Source organism: Calliphora vicina, chromosome 1 (genome assembly GCF_958450345.1).
Source record: "Calliphora vicina chromosome 1, idCalVici1.1, whole genome shotgun sequence".
NCBI classification, from domain to species: Eukaryota; Metazoa; Arthropoda; class Insecta; order Diptera; family Calliphoridae; genus Calliphora; species Calliphora vicina.
Genome location: NC_088780.1, coordinates 161327040 through 161349149, shown reverse-complemented (window position 1 = coordinate 161349149; position 22110 = coordinate 161327040). Strand labels below are relative to the sequence as shown.

The 22110-nt window shown below is 29.9% G+C and overlaps 1 protein-coding gene across 1 annotated transcript in view; it reads right to left on the bottom strand.

Moving 5' to 3' along the window:
• Positions 1-21366, bottom strand: part of LOC135964246 (dynein beta chain, ciliary) — a 63292-nt gene extending 41926 nt beyond the window's left edge. The window contains exons 1-2 of the mRNA XM_065516430.1: positions 21111-21366; positions 20620-21011 (exon numbers count right to left, since the gene is read on the bottom strand). Coding sequence (XP_065372502.1) covers positions 20620-20748 — 129 coding nt within the window. The 5' untranslated portion in view covers positions 20749-21011; positions 21111-21366. The remainder of the gene's footprint in view (positions 1-20619; positions 21012-21110) is intronic.
• Positions 21367-22110: the final 744 nt, after the last annotated feature.

Sequence of the window (22110 nt, the reverse complement as noted above, 5' to 3'; positions counted from 1 at the left end):
CTTCGTGAGAAGGGTATATATAAGTTTGTCATTCCGTTTGTAATTTCTACATTTTTCATTTCCGACCCTATAAAGTATATATATTCTGGATCCTTATAGATAGCGGAGTCGATTAAGCCATGTCCGTCTGTCTGTCTGTCTGTCTGTCTGTCTGTCTGTCTGTCTGTCTGTCTGTCTGTCTGTCTGTCTGTCTGTCTGTCTGTCTGTCTGTCTGTCTGTCTGTCTGTCTGTCTGTCTGTCTGTCTGTCTGTCTGTCTGTCTGTCTGTCTGTCTGTCTGTCTGTCTGTCTGTCTGTCTGTCTGTCTGTCTGTCTGTCTGTCTGTCTGTCTGTCTGTCTGTCTGTCTGTCTGTCTGTCTGTCTGTCTGTCTGTCTGTCTGTCTGTCTGTCTGTCTGTCTGTCTGTCTGTCTGTCTGTCCGTCTGTCTGTCTGTCTGTCTGTCTGTTGAAATCAGTTTTCTGAAGACCCCAGATATCTTCGGGATCCAAATCTTCAATAATTCTGTCAGACATGCTTTCGAGAATTTTGCTATTTAAAATCAGCAAAATCGGTCCACAAATGGCTGAGATATGAGGAAAAAACCAAGACTACCTCGATTTTTGACCTATTTTTTTACCTATATCTGGATTACTAAGACATTAATATAGACAATATGGATATCTAATGATAGATATTTCAAAGACATTTGCAAACGTCTTATATAAGACCATAGTAAGTTGGACCTACAATGGGTCAAAATCGGGAAAAAATTTTGAACCCGAATTTTTTTTTTTTAAAAAAAAAATTTTAAAAACAAAAAAAAATTTTAAAATTTAAAAAAAAAATTTTTAAATTTAAAAAAAAAAATTTTTTCAAATTTAAAAAAAAAAAATTTTAAATTTAAAAAAAAAAAATTAAAATAACAATCGAAAAATTTTTTTTTTCAAAAAATTCAAAAACAACTGGAAAAAAATTAAATTTTGTTTACCTAAAAATATTTAAAATTTTGAAGTATAATTTGGTGAAGGGTATATAAGATTCGGCACAGCCGAATATAGCACTCTTACTTGTTTTTATTTTCTTTTGTTTGACGTTACAAGAATTGTATACACTCAGGTCTCGTTTTATGCGGATTCAAATTTATGCGGTTTTTAAATTAACGATTTTTTTTAGGAATTTTAACAGATTTTAAAATTTTAGATGTTTTTTTTTTAATTCTAGTGATGAAAATGATATTTTACAATATGATGATATGATTATATCATCTAGTGACGTTGAACCAATTCCTAAACTATGCCGACAATTATTTAGTCATTCAGATTGATCATACATATTTACAGAATTTCCTTAAAAAATGTTTTGGCTTATTTTTTTGATCATTTTCTGTTACTAATGAATTAATATTATATTTTTGTTTATTTTTTTAAAGGGTTTTGTTTTTACTGTTTAAGTAAATGAAATAAATATATTTTTGTTGATTTTTTTTATGCGATTTTCTTTGGATTTTTAATTAAAATTTGAATTTATGCGGTTTTTCAGAATTTTGGAACGAATCATTAGTTTTTATATGAAGCTAGAGTATCGTTTTATGCGAATTCAATTTATGCGATTTTTTTTGGAACGCATCTATCGCATAAAACGAGACCTGAGTGTAATTGAGAATTTATTTTCTACTGAGTGTACCTTATATTGTTGTATCATGGTTAAGACAAAATTCAGCATAAATAAGTTTTATATAGCCAAACTCACATTTATCAAATTTAGAAAAGATCGGTCCATAATTTATCATAGCTCCCATATATAAGGACCACTCTCGAAAATTTCACTAATGAATTAATAAATCGCTGAAACCTGTCAATATCCAAATAAAATTCAACACAAATAAGTTTCATACATAAACAAATCATTCTACGTAATTTTATTGCAATCGGTCCAAAATTAGTTATAGCTGTCATATAAGGCACATTTTTGAAAACAACTTTAACGAGAATAAATCAGTATAAAATTTAACATAAATATGTTGCATTTGAGGAGCCGCAGAACAAAGAGTACTTTTTCGCATCTTATCAAAAATTGGGTTTTTTGTATTTTTATAATATTTGGGTTGAAATCATCTAGAAACAATCAAGTCAGCTAATTTTTTTTAATTTTTTTACTAAGTAAATATGTTCTAAAAAATTTGTACTTAATAAAACGTACAACACTAGTATAAAACGAAAAAAAAATTATTCAATTTCAATGTGTAATTTGTTTATATATTAGATCAGGATTAAAAACATTCATCTAAAATATTATCTTAAAAAAACTCATAAAAAACATACTTTTTAATTTTGTTTTTAACAAAACGTACTTTTTTTCTTTATTTTTTAACAAAGGGTTATTTTTCCGATATAAAAATGGTTTTATATCGATCATCCTTAACATTTAATGTGGTGACTTATGGCAGTTACTAGATATACATATCTATTGATAAGTAAGAAACTTGTTACCATTTCCAGGTTCATGCATTTTTTTAAGAGGGCGAAATAAATAAAATTCATTTTCTCAAAAATTTTAAATGTGCAAAAAAGTAGCTTTTGTTCTGCGGCTCCTCATTTATAAATTAATTTTGTGATTATCGGTCCATAATTAGTCGTAGATTCCATTTAAGGTCCTATTTCATATAAGACCTGATTTCATTGGGTCATAATGAATTCTTTAGATCAATAATTTTTCGAATATATATGGTCATAATGTTTTGGACAATTATTCACAAGTTCAAATAATATACATTCAATATTATTTAATAAAATATTGAATAATAATCCGATTCGCACGCCTCGAAATTCGATAAAATTTTAAAAAAGCCACCCTAATATACATATAAAATTTAAATACATACATATGGATGGATGTATCTGTACGAAAGTTGAATAAAATTTCTGATTACTAATACAGAATACAAAAAAAAAAGAATAACGGAAAATATGAATAATACGACTACAAACCTAACCCAACTCAAAATATTAATATTAAAGGACATGGGTAGCTGTGTATGGAATTTAAGCCAGCAACGGCAGTGAGCAGGAAAATTAGAAAAACGCAACATTATTGCAACACAATACATACAACATTATTCACACATAAACACAAACATATTCATAAATATGTATGTATGCATATATTTATGCAAAAGTTGGCATTAGATGGTGGTTTTGTATGCAAAAACATACAAAAAAAACAAATTCAAAATTTCTATTTAAAAAGTGTTAGAAAGCCACCATAGTGAAAACAAAAACGAAAAACAAACTAAATATTACAAAACAAAATGCTAAACATTTTAGTTACGAGAAAATCGCCAATTATGCATTTTGCCCAGTAAATTTTACACAAGAATGAAAGTGTTACACATGTTTGTGCATACGCTTTCTTTATACATAAATATGTATGATATTTGTGCAACACTCATACTACAAATTACATTGTTGTTGTTGTTGTTGCAACACTACATAATGCATAAATACGATTTGTTGTTTAGTTAGTACAAAAATACTGTAACAGCAACGGACTAGATAGCCAAAACGCCAGCAAATGTTGCTGAGAGCAAAAAAAACTAAATTCGACATTTATTATGAACCTTTTTAACCTAAAAGCAACAAGAACAATAATAACAACCTTAACATTAATAGCAACAACACTAACACTATTTATCGGTTGTGAGTAGGGTGTGGAACCAGGGCAGTAGGCAAAGCACCCTGCAGGTAAAATATGAAAACAGCAAAATATGCAAAAATAAGCATTAATAACAAAATATGCAAAAATAATAATGATATTTTTTGGCAAATGCATTGAAAATTGCATGAAAATCACAGTCCTGTTAATAACTATAGAATATCAAAACTACTAATTCGATGGTATCAATAAAGCTGTTAATCGTTTTGAAAACCATGTTGCAAATGTACAATTTTCCTACCCGTCCAGTTAGACATTAATTTTTTTTTTTGAAAGATAACAATGTTACAACAAACCACCAACATGTTAGACCACATCATTTCCGCAACTGTATTATGCATACAATACAGGATATGCAGGCATTCAGCTGCGTATTTAATGCATCCTGAACTATGTTGACCCCCCACTCTTGCAGCATCTCTCCATTCTAAATCCTTTTTTGTTTTTTTTGCTACCAAATTCCGTCTGACCACCTTGTTTTGTTTAATTTGTTGTAGAGAGTCGCATGTCCACTACACTAGTTAGTTAGTCCATGGGGAGCGAGCGACAAGTTCTCTAACAACCATTTTAATTCCATTTTTTGGAGCATTTCGATTTTCGTTATTTTTTGTTGGGAAAACTGCAAAATAAACGTGATAGTATATATATTAGGATGCCCTTTATTTTGCACTTTAGCGATTTCCAGAGCTCCCAAGGCACAGTGTGAGGTTTTAACAATTTAGCTTATCAAAATACAATTTTTTGTTTGTTTTTTTTTTTAAATTTTAACTAGAATTAATTGATAACATTCCCAACTACAAAGAATTGCATTTTAAAGTAAAAAAAATTTTCAGTTTTATAAAGTAACAGCACCTGAAACTTCACTGTAGCTCAACTTTCTTCATGAAATTTTTTCTAGTTTGTAGTCTCATACATTTTTTATTAAAAAAACAAGTAAGAAAGTATGGTCGGTCAAGCCCGACCATATAATACCCTACACTAAGTAAAATAGCAAAAAAAAATTTTTTAATTTATATTTTTGAGTGATTTTCGGAAGTGGGGTTATATGGGGGCTATGACCAATTATGGACCGATCACCATGAAATTAGGTCGTGTGATTTATGTCTATATTAAAGTTAACTATGTTGAATTTTGTGTGTTTACCAACATTTTTAAGCGATTTATGCACGTTAAAGTGATTTTCGGAAGCGGGTCTATATGGGAGCTATGACTGATTATGGACCGATCGTAACAAAATTTGGTGACATGAATTTTGTGTATATAAAACTTATTTGGAGCGGAATTTGTGGAGATACATATATAAATTAAATATTTATGACCGATAAAGTCCAATTTCGGGTGGACATTTGTATGGGTACTAGCTGAAATAGTGGACCGATTTCAGCCAGTTTAAATAGGCTTGGTCCTTGAGCCGAAAAAATAATATGTACCAAATTTTATCGAAATATCTTCAAAATTGCGACCTGTACTCTGCGCACAAGGTTTACATGGACAGCCAGCCAGCCGACCAGACGGACGGACGGACGGACATCGCTTAATCGACTCAGATAGTGATTCTAAGTCGATCGGTATACTTTAAGGTGGGTGTTGGACTTTTCGTTACAAACATCTGCACAAACGCATAATACCCTCCCCACTATGGTGGTGTTGGGTATAAATAATAAATTGCAAAACGCGTGAGCAGAAAAAAAGTTTGAAGGTTTTAAAATATATCTCCTTTTGTGTAATAATTTTGAAAATTTGTACTTTTTAATTGGACATAAAAATATATAGCAAATCAAGGAAAAGCAGTCGCATAATTTAGATTAGATAACCGTATCTGTCTTCTTACAAAATCAACAAAAATAATTCTGCCCCAACTTGCCTCTCCACAATTGCCGATCCAAAATCTGATCATGGGTTCAGGTATTTCGCGCCAACAAATTTTGACAATATTAGGCACAAACTTTTATATTACCCCAAGAACTAAGCCTATTGAATTTGGATAGAATCGGTCCATTATTTCTCCTAGCCCCCATACAACTGCCCTATCTGAAAATAGTTATCCTCTCATAAACATCTTACTTATAAACATATCCAAACCAAATTCAGCACACATAAGGTTTATATATACCTCCCATATAACCACCATTCTCGAAAATAAGAAAATAAGATTCAATACAAATAAGTTTCATATCAAAAGAAAACTGTTTATAATCACTCGGTGTAGGGTATAATGGTCGGGCTTGTCCGACAATAATTTCTTACTTGATTGTGAAAATGTGAAGAATTTATTAGAGTGACAGCCGATTTTTTAGATTTCAAAGATTGCCGGGTGGAATATTGTGATACTAGGCCTAAAGTTAAGGGCTGAAAATTTGAGCCAAATCGGACAACGATTTCTGGACGCGCATCGAGGTCAAAGTTCAGATATATGCAAAATTTTACTATATATATGGAATAAATAGGTGAAACTCATTAACTTTCTGCATTGTTTTCTAGAAATATGTAGATTTATTTATATTAATGAATATTACATTAAAAAAATATTTCTGGAAATTAACCCTGTATCTCCTTTGGGTCAAAATGACCCAAAAACTTTATTATCGCCAAAATTTGGAAAAAATTCAAATTTTTCAGGTTTTGTAAAAATTTTGCTACTAAATAAATACTTTTGCAATTGAATGCAAAAGAATCGAATTGTGTACGTAATTATCGTTGATATGACATATAACAAAATTTGGTTAAAAAATGTTAAAGTTATTACAAATTCGGCAGACCATTAACGTGTCTCAGGCCACTTGAACAAGAAATTTAGGAAAAAAAATTAACATATTTCGAGAAAAATTAAAATAAAAACTAATTTTTATTTAAAATATATCCGTATTTACTTGTATGAGTTTTTGTCTTCGTAGGATACCGTTAACATATTCGCAGGTATGACCAAAAAAATTATCTCCATTTTCAAATTTTTAAAAATTTTGTTAAACAAATTTCAGAATTTTTTGATCATCACATTGGGATTTATTTAGATTATAATAGGGAATAAAAATATGAAAAAAATATGTCAATACCTCTTACAGTTTTTCCGTACCTGCGATTTAAATTTTTGATTTAAAACTAATTTATTGCCTATATTTTGGTGAATAAGCCCAATTTCTTTATTGTTATAAATTTTAAGTAAAACCTATTCATAATATTAAAGTCCTGGTAATTTTAAATATGGTCTGAAAGGTTTACTAAAATCGGAAAACGTTAACCTTTATATCGTGAAGGTAAAATTTCTCAATATTTGGAATTTTAACAAAAATTTTTTCCATACAACTGATTGTCACTCTAATATGCATATTACTTGTACCAAAATGCTTGACTTTATTACCGAGTTATGAATTTTGATAAGCTAGAATGTCAAAACCTCACAGTGTGCAAGGTCTTAAAATCGGATATTTATTGGTTGCATTTTTGTCGTTAAAGTTTCGTGTATTGGGCAGAGATCGAAAATAGCTCGTCTACATAATCAAAATACCCAAATTGTTATTTATATTTTGCGATAAAAAAAATCACTCAAAACAACAGTTACCCTTGTAGCCCTTGTCATAAAGAACAAAAATTGTGAACATTTAAAAACCAAAAACTCCTAAACGGTATTAAGAATCATTTCTAGGAAGTTCAAAGTTATTTATTGAGATCTTAGGAGAAAACAGTTAAAAAAATCGAATTTTTTAAAGTTTTTTGCGATTTTTATCTTGAAGATGAAGTTTTTTTTGATGTTATATGTTCACAATTATTGTTCTTTATGATAAGGGCTAAAATTTTGGCAAGAAAATTATCACTTTTTTGCAAAAATGACACCCAGGCCCCAAAAGCATTTGTAATCCTGCAGGCAGCTGTCAATTTGGTTAATAGCAGTGTTGTATTCGGATAGATTTATTAATTTATTAAAACTTTAAATGATTTATATGGAAATTTAAAATTCAAAAAACTTCATCTTCAAGAACAAAATCGCAAAAAACTTTTAAAACAAATAAAGCTACCTAAAAGTATGCTTTAGTTTACAATAATTTAATAGTTTATGGCCCAAAACACTTAATTCCTTTAGTTTTTCCTTACTAAATTATATTTTCCTAGCTAAAAGGTATTAAGAATCATTCCTAGGAAGTTCATATGTTCTAGAATGTTATTTATTGAGATCTTAGGTACAGTTTTGTAGTTGATTGTTTCCTTGAATTTTGAACAGTTTGCTATCTGTGGATCTGAACAGAAGAAAAAATTTTAAAAATTGAATTTTTTAAATATTTTTTGCGATTTTGATCTTGAATATGAAGTTTTTTTGATTTTATATGTTCACAATTTTTGTTCTTTATGACAAGGGCTACTACTTTGCCTCAGAGAGTAAATCAAAATTCTGAACTGTTTGCAAGATATGAGCCTGAGAAAATTATCACTTTTTTGCAAAAATGACACCGAGGTACCAACGTCATTTGCATAGCTGTGTTATATTCAGCTATGCCGAATCTTTTATACCCACCCTCTATGGGTACTTGAATCAATTATGGTCGGAACTGTACAGAATTTGATAGAGTTATTAATTTATTAAAACTTTAAATGACTTATATGGAAATTTATGTTAATATCATTTTATATATAAAAAGAAATATACATTTTGATGTCACCACTAACTGCGAAAACGGGTCGACCGAATTCAACCAAAATTTCAGGGTACGTTGGGGATGGTCTGTAGATGGGTTTTCACGAAATCGGCATAGTAGTTCCGGAGATATGGCATTCTTCTGTACGAGTGTTAGTAACTGAACTCCTCCGTAACGGCTGAGCCGATTTCGATGAAATTTTTTGTGTGTGTTTGAGTTTGTCCCTGGATGGTTTAGATTCACAATTGACCTATATAGGTACAATGGGCGTGGCACCTCCCATACAAAATAAAAATTTATTATTGCATATCTGGAGTACTATTATAGTGGCAGTCTTCAAACTATGTATGAAGCTATGGCAGAACAACGTTTGCCGGGACAGCTAGTTATATATAAATTATTTATTGACAATAACAGATTTTTATGATAAAGAGTTTATATGGAGGTAAAAATGGTTGTCACAAACATATACTTGTTGATACAATCATGTGAATCGTAAATTAACCATATTATGGTTACCACAATCATGTAAATAGTTAATGTGACAATAATATTGTTAAAAAACTTGTAGCACTATTTAAATGGTTACAGTAAACATGCACAACTATATTATTTCTCTGCATGTATGAGGACTCTAGGTGAAATCATTGTCCATTTTCAATACCCAACAAATTTTATCGAGAGAGAGTATTTGTGGAAAATTTGAGACAGCTAGCTAGGTGCTTTCGTTTAAATTTTCAGCATTAGATTTATAGATGACAGTGAATGGGCCACCCTAATACACACGCATTAATCTCTGAAACACAATTATAAGCTCCTGCTTACCTTCTTTTTTTTCTCCCACCCCACAAACGAGTACCTACTGCCGCGTAACTGGAGACCAACTATTCTCACATTAAAATTTTTGCACATTATTGTTTGTTCAATTGTATAATGAAACAGATGTTCCTAAGTGTGAGCAGTGTCTTTTTTTTATTTTGGCTCGCAGTGGGAGTCTTCATGGCCATGGTTTATTGTTGTATTTGAAATATTTTGTTATATTTTGGTGCAGGTTCTGTTTTTTGTATCAGAGAAACTAGAAACTAGTTGCAGTTTATGTTTATGTTGTTGCTACTCCAAGTCATTATTAAAACAGAAGTAAGTAGTTAGTGGACACAAATGTTTTTTAAATTTTTATTATCCTTTTCGGATTCAATATTGTTGGATAATTATTGTATGTGTTCATAAAATGGAATCGAAGGATTTTTAATTGACATTTAATAAATTATAAGTATGGACGGTAGAAGAACATTTTGAAAGCAATTAATAGTCGAATTTAGCAAGTAATAAAGGATTAATTTAAACTGTTTAAAAGACGAGGTTTTAAAAGCTATAAAATTCCGAAAAAAAATATAAAAATTTTAGCAATTTTGAGGCTAATTTAATAAGAATGTATGTATCTGTATGTATCAAATAACTGTTCAACTCAATTATTGTTGAAAGTTAATACCAGGTATTGCTCATACATGGTTTTAGTACATATCAATTCTCTATAAATATTAAGCTGTTTTTATTAAAAACAATAAATTCTCAACAGTGACACACAACTTTTATAACACAAAAAAGTTAATGGTTTTTTTTTGAGAAAAAAACCTGAAAGTTATTTGGCAGTTCTGATTACCATAATGTCAACAGCAACTGAAGGTCATTTAAGTTTTCAATTAAAGAGCATTAAATGCGGGGGAGCGAATAAAAACAAACATATAAAATACAACATTTGTATTTTTTATATTTTTAGCCATTAACACTTTCTTTTTTTGCACACAGAAAAACATCATAAATAAAATTATAATTAAGGGCCGCCAAAGGCCCTGCAGTTAAATATAATTCAAACAAAATTAACTAACAGCAAAAAAAAAGAAGTGACCAACACCATCATTATGTAGGGGGGAGGGTATGTTATGGGTATAGCCCCCCTTTTTGGCTACATTTATTTACAAACATTTTTACAATTCACACTTTAAAGGAAGACGACAAGAAACCAACAACAAAACATAACTGTCAAATGAACAGCAACAAAAAATTTTGCAAAAATCACACGGAAAGACAATTAGAAGGCCTGCAGTTAAATTTGACACAAATTAAAACAAGAAAAAAATGGAGAAGAAATAAACAGAGACAGAAAACAAACAACAACAAAAATTATAAACTGAAATGGACCAACATTAACAAAACAGAAGAAAATTTAGGAATGAGCATTTTTTTTACCATAAAATTTTGTTATTGTCCTGCCTGCCCAGTAAAAAGGGATATTTTCTTGTTTAGTGTCCTTTTTATTGTTGGTAAAAGTGTGTGTGTTTTTGTGAAATAAAAAGTTATAATTTTTTTTTTGCCAAATAAACAACACAACATTTAAAACGACAAAGTTGTTATTATGCAAATTTTTCTTTTAGTTTTTTTCTTATTTTTATTATATTTTTCATATTCAAAGGTACATAATTTTAAAACAGGGATAACAAAAAGTTAGAGACAACAATTATAAAAAGGGGAGGGAAGTATTACGAAATGAATGGATGTGACTGAATGACTGACTAAAAGAACGTCCGTTATGATGCGTCCAAAAATAAATAAAACAAAATGTTTAAGCAAACAAATAAAGAAGCAAGCATCAACACAATACATTTGAAGTCAGCACAAGTGGCTGATGATGTCCTTTTTGTCCAAAATAAGCGAGTAGTTTGAAGAAAAGCTTTTAACCCTTTAATGCATATTGTTGCCAATTGTCTACATTACAGTTCCACTTAATTTTAGACGAATATAAGCTTGATACTAATTCAGATTCTCCTTCAGCAAAATCAAATGGATTATGAAAAGTTTCAGCTAAAGAAATTCTAAATCAAACTAAAGCTAAAGAAAATATTCTAAATAAAAATCAACTAAATATTTGATACTTTATAGAAAAATAAAAGTAAAAATCATGCATTTAAGGGTTAAATGTAGAACAGATTGGGTTATTTAAGTGTTAGTCTAACAAGCTACAAAATTTATATAAAGTATTGGGGCCATATTTGACCCAAGATATAAAAGGGTTAACAATGTTTTAGAAATTTAAATGCACTTAAATGTAAATTAGCAATCCAACGAAACAATCTCAAAATATTAGAAACTAGGCTACGCACACTGTGGTAAATTACAAATCTAGCTGGACAAAATTAAAAAATAAATGTCTGGCAACATTCCTTCTGATCATTTAATGAGCTTCTCAATACAATAGGGAACTGTAATTTATGTTTTGTTTTTTTGGTTTTTAGCTCCGATTAGGAAAAACTAAGCTTTAAAGTCAGTTGTTGTCAACAGGTACATTAAGATTTCAAAGAGAAGTGTATTTTTTGTGTGACTTTGGTTTATGATTAAAAAGGCTACGGCGATTTTATTGTCATAATTTTTTTATATTATTATTAAGCTCTATTTCAAGGAAATATGCAACAATTTTTATTTAATTATTTCCATTGTAACTATTAAAAAAAACAATTTTTTGTGAGAATATCAGAAATTGGAAAAAATAAAATATTTTCTTTTTTCAAGTAGAGTTAAAGCTGCTTATTCCGCATAGTACCGCTGTAAAACTTTATTTGGGTTAAACTGTCAAGTGTTCACTTTAAGGTAAATTAAAAACATCTTGCCCATTTTTGCGACCGCCATACATTTTTTTTCACTTTTCCAGTATGACCTACACAAAGAAAAAATAAAATATTTCCTTTTTTCAAGTAGAGTTAAAGCTGTTTATTCCGGATAGTTCCGGTGTTTGAGTTAATCTTTCAAGTGTTCACTTCAAGGTAAACCAAAAACATCTTGCGCATTCCTTCGACCGCCATAAATTCTTTTTTAACTATTCCAGTATGACTTCTACTTTTTCACGAATGAACATTTTTGAAGAATGGGTAAAAACTCACAAAATACCAGTGTTGCCACCAAGAAAATTATAAACTACACATGCCTCATGCCTAAATTACACATACGAGAAAAAATTACACATGTAAATAAATTTTTCGTGATTTCAATAGGAGAAATTGTCTAAAATTGTCATGAATATAAAAGGTTTGTCACAGTGGACTCTGGGATGTTTGGACCAAATACGATCACTTTATTGTCAATGGACAATTTTCACTTGCGCTGATTTTAATTTATCCAGGAATTGGATATATGAGGGGTATTAAAGCAAGGTTAGCAATCTCTTTTTTTTAGTGAACTTTTCTAATTTAATGAATTCTTGAGATCAGTCAAATATGTCAATCCCAAATACGCTTTTTACAAATATTAATCAATGTCCATTCGGAGATTGTTCCATTGGAAATTGTTACATTTCTATTAAAAATTTAAAAATATTTAAAAAATAGCACATTGTTTGCTTTCGAATTTTAATTTATTCCTAATTTATATTAAGTGCTTTGAAATCAGTTTTGTTTTCAGTTTCTAAGATAAATATTTTTTACTATTTGTTTAAAAATTATAGCTCTGATCATTTTCCTTCCCAGTAAATACTTTACCAGTAAAATCTTGTAACGTTTATATTTTTAAAATTTGTAGTTAGAAATTTTATTGTTTATTATTTAAAACACAAACCAGAAACCAGACAGACGATAGCATAAAGACAAAACAGTTATTATGGGTATAACTAGTAACAATTTGTAAATAAATTTTTCTCACACAAATTCCTACGTTCTTGTTTTTTCTCTCTTAAGATTGGCTAACGTTACCCCGAAATAACTGCAATTACCGTTACCGATATATAAACAATTTAAAATTATAAAAATAAAAATTTTCGATTTTGGGTTATCTTGAAAATTAACGTTTTTCTAATAACAATTTGTAATTACATGTAAAAATGTATAGTTATTGAATAGTATTTGTTGTTTTACATTTTTTTCATGTTGGAATTAAAAGTCTTATATATAAACTAAAATTTAGTTTCTATTATCAATATTACGCAAACAAAACTATCACAAACGGCGAAATGTCCACATGGAAAACCAAACATAGCAATCTCCAAATTACTTATTGTATTTTTCTGCAAACCTTAATGTTAATTTAGTTCAAACTTCATCTTATATATAAATAGTTATTATCCACCAATATTAATAAAACATATATGGTTTTCGAATTTCGACCATCGGGCGATCCTAGTACATATAATTCCATTATACTGAGTAACAAACGAGTACAATATAATCAAGGCGTATTAACAAGGTGAGTGCGTCCCGGCAACAAATACAACAATGCAAAAACAACAGGCAATTTGTTTTTGTTAAAATGTACGGTAAATGTCAAAATCAAGGCGAATTAAAATATTACTATGTTATTTACAATAACAAATGTAAACATAAACAAAGTTTGAAATATAGTGTACATAAAACCACAGCGAATTAAGAAACAGCTGATTTTATGCACTCACCTTGTTAATACGCCTTGAATATAATAAATATGAATACATTTAGATATACTGGATTTTTTTTTATCAACTAAAATAGAGGATATAGCTACTTTCCCTCATATAAATGTACATATTTATTTCAGTCGGTTTTGTAATCTCAACAATCCATAATTCATTCATTCAATTACAATTCAAAATATAGATAAAAGACATGCATTGACAATATATTTTGGATATAATTGGAATTTAAAATTACACATGAATTACACATGCACTCAATTACACATGGGCTACACATCCAAGTTAAAATTACACACAATATGTGTAATTACACATGAAGTGGCAACACTGCAAAATACATTGCGAAAAAAAAGTTGGTTTTTTATAATCGTTTATATATTTGAACTCATTTTTTATATGATTCATAAGTGTGAAGTGAACCCAACGTGATTTATTAATTTTGTCCAGTTAGATTTGCAATCTAACACACTGTGCTACGATATGTTTTTTAAGAAATAGTTTTAACAAATTTCTGATCAAAAACAGAATTTTCTCGAAATCCGCCAAATTCAAATCGGTCTCCACACTAAGTCCCCTTTTACAATGTAAAAATTTAAAGGCACACATTTTTCTCATTCTCTTTTGAACTAACCTACACCTATGTACTACACACTCTACCACTTCAATCCTTCGCCAACTAACTTCGTCTGTCTGTCTTTCAGTTTCTGCATTGTAAAAGGGGACTAACCTGTAATAGATAACTACAAATGTTAAAATTTGAAATGTTTACCAGAGTTCCAAATAATACTGTGTTAGTTAATTTTTGTATGAATCCAGGTTAAAAATGTTATTAAAATTGGCTTAATAATTTGAAATAAATTGTATTTTCCCGTTTTTAACCCCTTTTTGGTACTTTTTTTATCCCTATTGCGGTGGTAAAATTTTACTCACATAAATTTCTGTATCGCAGTGCGAACTCAAACTAAAATATTCGTATGTCTATATCAAATAATGGAAAAACATATTGTTACGAAATTGTACTTGAATTCAAATATAACGATTTTAACGGCTGATTTAAAGTTGCATAATGCTATTTGAAAGCAGTGCCTCTAAAACTGGAACATATCTGTGGGCATTATTAACATTAAATAAAAGCTTTGAGTTGATCATTGATCGTAAGAATGGCAACGCTGAATGTTTGCTGCGATTCGTATATTCGAATTCGAATATTTGACAGTTAAAGAACATTGTAGAAAGTTCACCAGAGATGGCGTGTGTATTCGAAATCTCTAGGCTTCGAATGTACGAGCTTTGACAGTTATAGAACAATCTAGAGTGCAGGGGGGTTACTCTCTATTGCGATGCGAAAGAAAAACTGAACAATTGGTACCCTTTACTGCGTTTTCGCATCGCAAAACAATGTGTTTAAAATGTTTTTATTTACAAGTTTTGACATTTAATTTCGCTATTGTTTATTTTGTGGTACCAGTGTTGCTTATTTTTCAACTTATTTTGCGAAAGCGTTTGCATATGTTACACAGAGTACTAAAATTTATTCTTATCGCATTTACCTTTCGCATCGAACTTGCTTGCGCATCGCAATAGAGAGTAACCCCCCAGATGGCAGTGTTATAAATAGTGGCAGAGGTTGCAGTTGCAGTGTAGAGTGAGTTTATCAGAGACGCTATTCGAATAAACATCAACAGAGTCCCTTAAAGTGTGCTGTATTTTCAAGTGAATTCGTGTACATTATAAAGTGTGTCTGTATTTCTGCGAATTTATAAACGTGTATAAAAAAGCACTGAGTGACTATTTAATTCAATTGTTATACATTTTAAATAAATAAAGAGTTGTTAAAATTTTTCAACTACTAAACGGCTTTTATTTGCAATCAAAAGTATCCGGTTTATTTAAAGGAAATAAACCAACGTTTTGAAAAGGTTAAAACGTAACAATATTTTATGGAAAAAGTACTAAAAATAAACACAATTTTTATCCCTTAAGGGTTCGAATTTCCAAAAAGTACCAAACTTATATTTTTTTTATTTTATTTTAGTAAAGAATGCGATTTAAAATTTATTTCTATGTTTGTTGGTTTAAAAGATACATGGGGTGCCAAAAAAGTACCAAAATTCGAACGTAAAAGGTTCGAATTTCGAAAAAGTACCAGCTTATTTTTTAAATGGAGTAACATGCAATTTCAAGTTTTTTTGTATCTTTATTAGTTCTGAAGATATAATGTTACCGAATTTACCCGTTTTTATCCACTAAACGTTCGAATTTCCAAAAAATCGTTTTGGGGAGGGACGAAGCCACAGTTAATGATTCATGATTCTAGCTTCAGTCGTTTGGGCTGTGCGATGATGAAACAGTCAGTCTGTCAGTAACATTACTCTTTTATATATCGATGCCTTAATATAAAAAGGCCCTAATTCGTGCTTTTTTAAGTCGAGATTTTTCTGGATATGGTCGGACCATTTATCAAAATTAAGGAAAATCTTTACTTATAAAAAAACACGAGTTAGGGCCTTTTTATATTCGATATATAGATTCGAATCGAAGACATTGTTTTTTAACTGTTCGAGTATGTAGTGTCAAAGTCATCGAAATATAAAAACATTTTAAAGTAATCCCTATTACAGTTCTATCGTTATAAAATCTTTATTCACAATGCAAATAAATATTTTCTTGAGCTGTAGTGAAGTTTTAAGTGTCCTAGCACAAATCATTATATTTTTGTCATTATATTTCGTGACAAAATAAAAGTTAAGTGAGACAATTTTGCACAAAAGAAGTCAACAATTTAGTATGAAACATATATAACTACATATTTATAAAAAAAGACTTTAAGTGGCTGAAAATTAGCACAGAAAACAAAGTTTACATAAAGTTGCAAACAAAAGAAAAACATAAAATAAACTGCAACTAGTTTGTTAAGGCCTTGCTTTTAAGGAAATGAGAAAATATTAAAAGAAAGTCAATGGAAGAAAAACCGTTTTAGAAATTTAAATTAGTCCTTTGCCATTTCTGGCAAAGAGAGAGATGCAGCTAAAAAATAAAAAATAAAATTGCACAAAGAAATTAGTATTTGCTGGTATTCTTAGTTTCCCTCTAAGTAGCTTTTAATGTTGTTACTATTAAAAAAGCTAAAGTATTCTTAATAAAGTAAGTCCCTAAATTTATGGAAGATTTGAATTTACCGCCATTTATGCAGTTTTCAACCAAAACAAAAAAAAAAAAAAAACAGTTTGACCACTGTCAGTTCAAAGTGGGCAGAATCAAAATATTTTGGAAAAAATATCTATCATTTCTAACTGGCTGATCCGATTGACATGAAATTTCTCATAAGTTTAAGTTTGGACGACAAAGTACATGAAAGATATTGTAAAGAGAATTTTGTAGTTTGTCAAGGATTTTAATATATTCTTAAAGACCTTGATTGCGCCTATAAAAACATGTTTATTATGTTTAGCGCTTTATAAGAATTGGAAAATTCAATTTTCATAATTTCTTCAAATATCGGGCACAATTTTTGGTCGATTTCATACGATGCTTTCGATATCTACTTCGCGTGGCCATGTACATTAGAGTGACAGTCGATTTTTTTTAAGATTTCGAAGAGTGCCGGTTGGAATATTGTGACACTAGGCCTAAAAGTTAAGTGCTGCAAATTTGAGCCAAATCGGACGACGATTTCTGGACGCGCATAGAGGTCAAAGTTCAGATTTATGCAAAATTTTACTATTTATCTATATATATAAAAATGAAATGGTCCATGTATGTAATGTCATCACGTGAGAACGGCTGGAGCGATTTGGATTCGATTCGAAATTTTCAGAAGATGGTTTGTAAAGAAAAAATTCCGGGTAAAACTCGGAAATTCTTTTTTTTGTGAGTCCAGTCAACTGTAATAAAAAAGCTCCCTAAAGTATGCAGTACAAATTTAGATATTTTATTTGCAAATAAATAAGAACAGCCTTGTGTGCGTGGGTTGGAGAAACTTGAAGAACTAACATTAGTAAATGCTACCGGATCAACTAGTATGGAATAAATATGTGAAACTCGTTAACTTTCTGCATTGTGTTCTAGAAATATGTAGATTTATTAATATTAATGAATATTTCATTAACATTTTTTTTTGGAAATTAACCCTGTATCTGCTTTGGGTCAAAATGACCCAAAAACTGTATTATCGCCAAAATTCGGAAAAATGCAAATTTTTCAGTTTTTGTAAAAATTTTGCTACTAAATAAATACTTTTGCAATTGGATGCAAAATAATCGAAATGTGTACGTAATTATCATTGTAATGAGATATAAATGACAAAACTTGGTTAAAAAATGTTAAAGTTATTACAAATTCGCCAGACCATTAACGGTCTCAGGCCAATTGAACAAAAAATTTATGAAAAAAAATTAACATATTTAATAAGATAAATTAAAATAAAAGCTAATTTTTATTTAAATTTAAATTTATTTACTTGTGTATGAGTTTTTGTGTTCGTAGGATACCGTTAACCTATTCGCAGTTATGGCCAAAAAAAATAATTTTTTTTAACGAAAGTTTCGAATCTCCATTTTCAAATTTTTAAAAATTTTGTTAAACAAATTTCAGAATTTTTTGATCATCACATTGGGATTAATTGGGATCATAATAGGGAATAAAAATATGAAAAAATTATGTCAATACCTCTTACAGTTTTTCCGTACCTGCAATTTAAATTTTGCGATTTTCAAGAAAAACTAATTTTTTGTCCATATTTTGGCGAATGAGCCCAATTTCCTTACTGTTATAAATTTTAAATGAAACCTATTCATAATATTATATTCCTTATAATTTTAAATATGATCTGAAAGTTTTACTAAAATCGAAAAACGCTAACTTTTGAATCGTGAAGGTCAAAGGTCAAATGTTTCAATATTTGGAATTTCTAATGAAAATATAGCGAAATTTTATATATTTTTGGGCCGATTTTCATGAAACTTGAGGAGAATATAACATAAAGTCCAGAATTGAAAATAGCAGCTCAGAAATGGAAATTAACCCTTAGCAGCACTTGGGGTCCAAATGAACCTTAACTTTTAAAATCACATAAAACACAGCCATTTTGAACCCAAGGGCTCTTAAAGGTTAAAATCCATTTTTGCGTTGTTGTTGTAAATGTTAGACCCCAATGAAATTCTCAATTTTATTTGGGTTTGTCCCGAGATTATTATAACATAAACAAGTAAGAGTGTTATATTCGGTTGGGCCGCATCTTATATACCCAATAGTTTTGTTGATATAGGGATTATATGGGAGGTAGTGTCAATTATGGACGAATCCTCACAAAACTTGTTTATGTCCAATTTCATCACGATATCTGTTACACTGTCCAACATAATTTTTGAAACAGAATAGTGATCCTATAATTCTGAAAGGGCATATTGAGTAGATTTTTGTGGAAATTTTTATTTTTACAGTGCGTCAAAGTTTTAATTTAATTTAAATAAAAACAAGTAAGAAAGTATGGTCGGTCAAGCCCGACCATATAATACCCTACACTAAGTAAAAGAGCAAAAACATTTTTCTTTTAAAATTTCAATAATTTATATTTTTGAGTGATTTTCGGAAGTGGGCCTTATATGGGAGCTATGACCAATTATGGACCGATCACCATGAAATTAGGTCGTGTGATTTATGTCTATATTAAAGTTAACTATGTTGAATTTTGTGTGTATATCAACAGTATTAAGAGATTTATGCACTTTAAAGTGATTTTTGGAAGCGGGTCTATATGGGAGCTATGACTAATTATAGACCTATCGTAACAAAATTTGGTGACATGAATTTTGTATATATAAAACTTATTTGGTACGAAATTTGTGGAGATACATTTATAAATTAAACATTTATGACCGATAAAGTCCAATTTCGGAAGGACATTTGTATGGGGGCTAGGTGAAATAATGGACCGATTTCAGCCAGTTTCAAATATCTTTAAAATCTGCGCACAAGGTTTACAAGGACAGCCAGCCAGCCAGCCAACCAGACGGACGGACATCGTTGAATCGACTCAGAAAGTGATTCTAAGTCGATCGGTATACTTTAAGGTGGGTGTTAGACTAATATTTTTGGGCGTTACAAACATCTGGACAAACGCATAATACCCTACCCACTATGGTGTAGGGTATAAAAAGTTAATGTCACAGAGAATTTTTATTGTCAGAGTTATATTATGGAATTTTAGGGGAATCATTTCTGTGGAAGATCTTAACCCTCCAGCTCCCCTCTTTAGGGGTCAATTTTAGACTTTTTCGAGAAAATCAAAAAAAATCCTTTCAAAAAGGACATTTAAGGATTAAAATATTCTACGAAAGTTTGCCGAAAAATTTTAGTGGAGGTCACCAATGATACCAAAGTTGTAAATTTAGCTCTTTACGCTTAATTAGCAAATTAAACACCAAAAAAATGGCCAAAAATCCATTTATGATCTGAATAATCAAACCAAATTACTCCCTGAATGATATTGCAATATTTGTTTATTATTAGTTTTAACGAATTTTATGAATACATAATGTAATTGATAAAAAATATTGAAAAAAACAGTGCATTCTTAAATTCGTTAAAATAATAATGTTTTTAAATATTTAAGTTAGACGACCTTGTACACTTTGTACTCTTCTTTTCTCATATTTGAAATTCTTGAGAAATTAATTTAAGCACAAGCAAAAACACAATAAAAATTCTGTTAATAGATTTTTTTTGTTAAAAGGGTCAATTGTAATTTTCTTATTATTTTTTAATTTGTTTGTTTAGTAACATTATTATTGATTGCCATGCTTAAATTTTCTCTCGTTGCTTTATTTTCAAAAATAAAAATAGAAATAAATAAATAATTGTTTATAATTTACCTTGTATTCGCTGGTAGCCAACATTTTATTCCATTTTTCCTGCTTAAGTCTCATTGTTTTCATGATGTAATTCCACAAGAATTCTAGCCTTTCATCCACCTTTTCCTTTTTCTTCTCCTCTTCGGCCATTACGCTAAATTAGTAGTCGTTTATTGTCAGTCGTTTAAGGGACACGTTTACCTAAACGTTTTTCCTTTTTATTTTGGAAATCCTTGACAATTGTTGTTAAACGTTTAATATTCTTTTATAATTTCCTTTCTTTTCTGTCTATTTCGTATTTTATTTTTGAGCTTTAATCTCTTTGTGCAAAAATATTAAGAGAAAAATCAAGGCGTTCAAAAATGTTTTGTTATTGTTGCAAGTTAAGCGGCTTATGTGACAATAACTGCCAGCTTAATAGAAAAATAAAATTAATAAAAATTTATTTAATATTTGTCTGTGTCAAAAAAATAGAAAAACGAATTCAAAAAATCTGTGTTAAGAAAACTTACCAAATTCGGTGGTCGTCTTTATTGTGGCCAACACAAAGACCCAATTTAGTATTGGGATTTAAAATGTTTTTTTTATTTTTTTTATTTTTTCGTATCCTTTTTATCCTGGTTTAGTTTTTATATATTTAGACAGCTAAAGATTTATCTGGCGTAAAAATATCACTGAATGCGTCTATTTCTTATTGAATTATTATTTTCTTTTTTTTTGGGAAAGTGAGAAAATTTTTTTGTTTTTAATAAAATGTCACAAACAATTTCATTTCGAATTTTCCTAGATAAAGTTTTCAAATTTAAGCAAAAAGTGAATTTTATGTGACTTTTGGGAAACAAGTGGTTAAAGTTGAAAGAAAATCTACATGTAGTAAATATTTGGTATGTTTATAAATAAAAATAGAAACTCAATTACAAGTGGTTGTTTATGAAATAAATATAAAAATTTGAAGTTCTTTATAAAATATTTTTGAACAGGAAGGTATTTATGTACCTTGAGGTAGAATTTTTAGATTTTCGGTGTTCCCAACGCCTTAAATTGTATCTCCCTCATCTAGAAAGCATATTCTGGCCATTGTTAGCTATGAAATATGGCTTCTAGCAACATATGGCTTCCGCGTCAAAAGAACTGCTCATCTTTTGAGGCCAAGAACGAATCAAGTTCCCTGTGATGGTCTGGTTAGATTTCAGAAGCTCATAATAGATAGGACGCTTTTGGTTCCACCAAATACAGAGCATTATCTTAGTGCCAGGGATATTTGACTTTGGTGTTGTTGTAGCAGCATAAACAATTTTACAAGGAATTGTGCTACTTCGACTGGAGTGAAATAGGGTTGGCTGAACAGTTGAATATGTGGAGCGCGTCATGAGAACCCTGACCACATGACGGGCATATGTTGAGGATGTCTATGTGGGACCAAAAGCCTGTTTCTCCATTCTGATCCCAGCAGAATCTTCTCGGCGTCTGCTAACGGTGGTGGGCAACCTCCACGACATTCATACGGTTTCC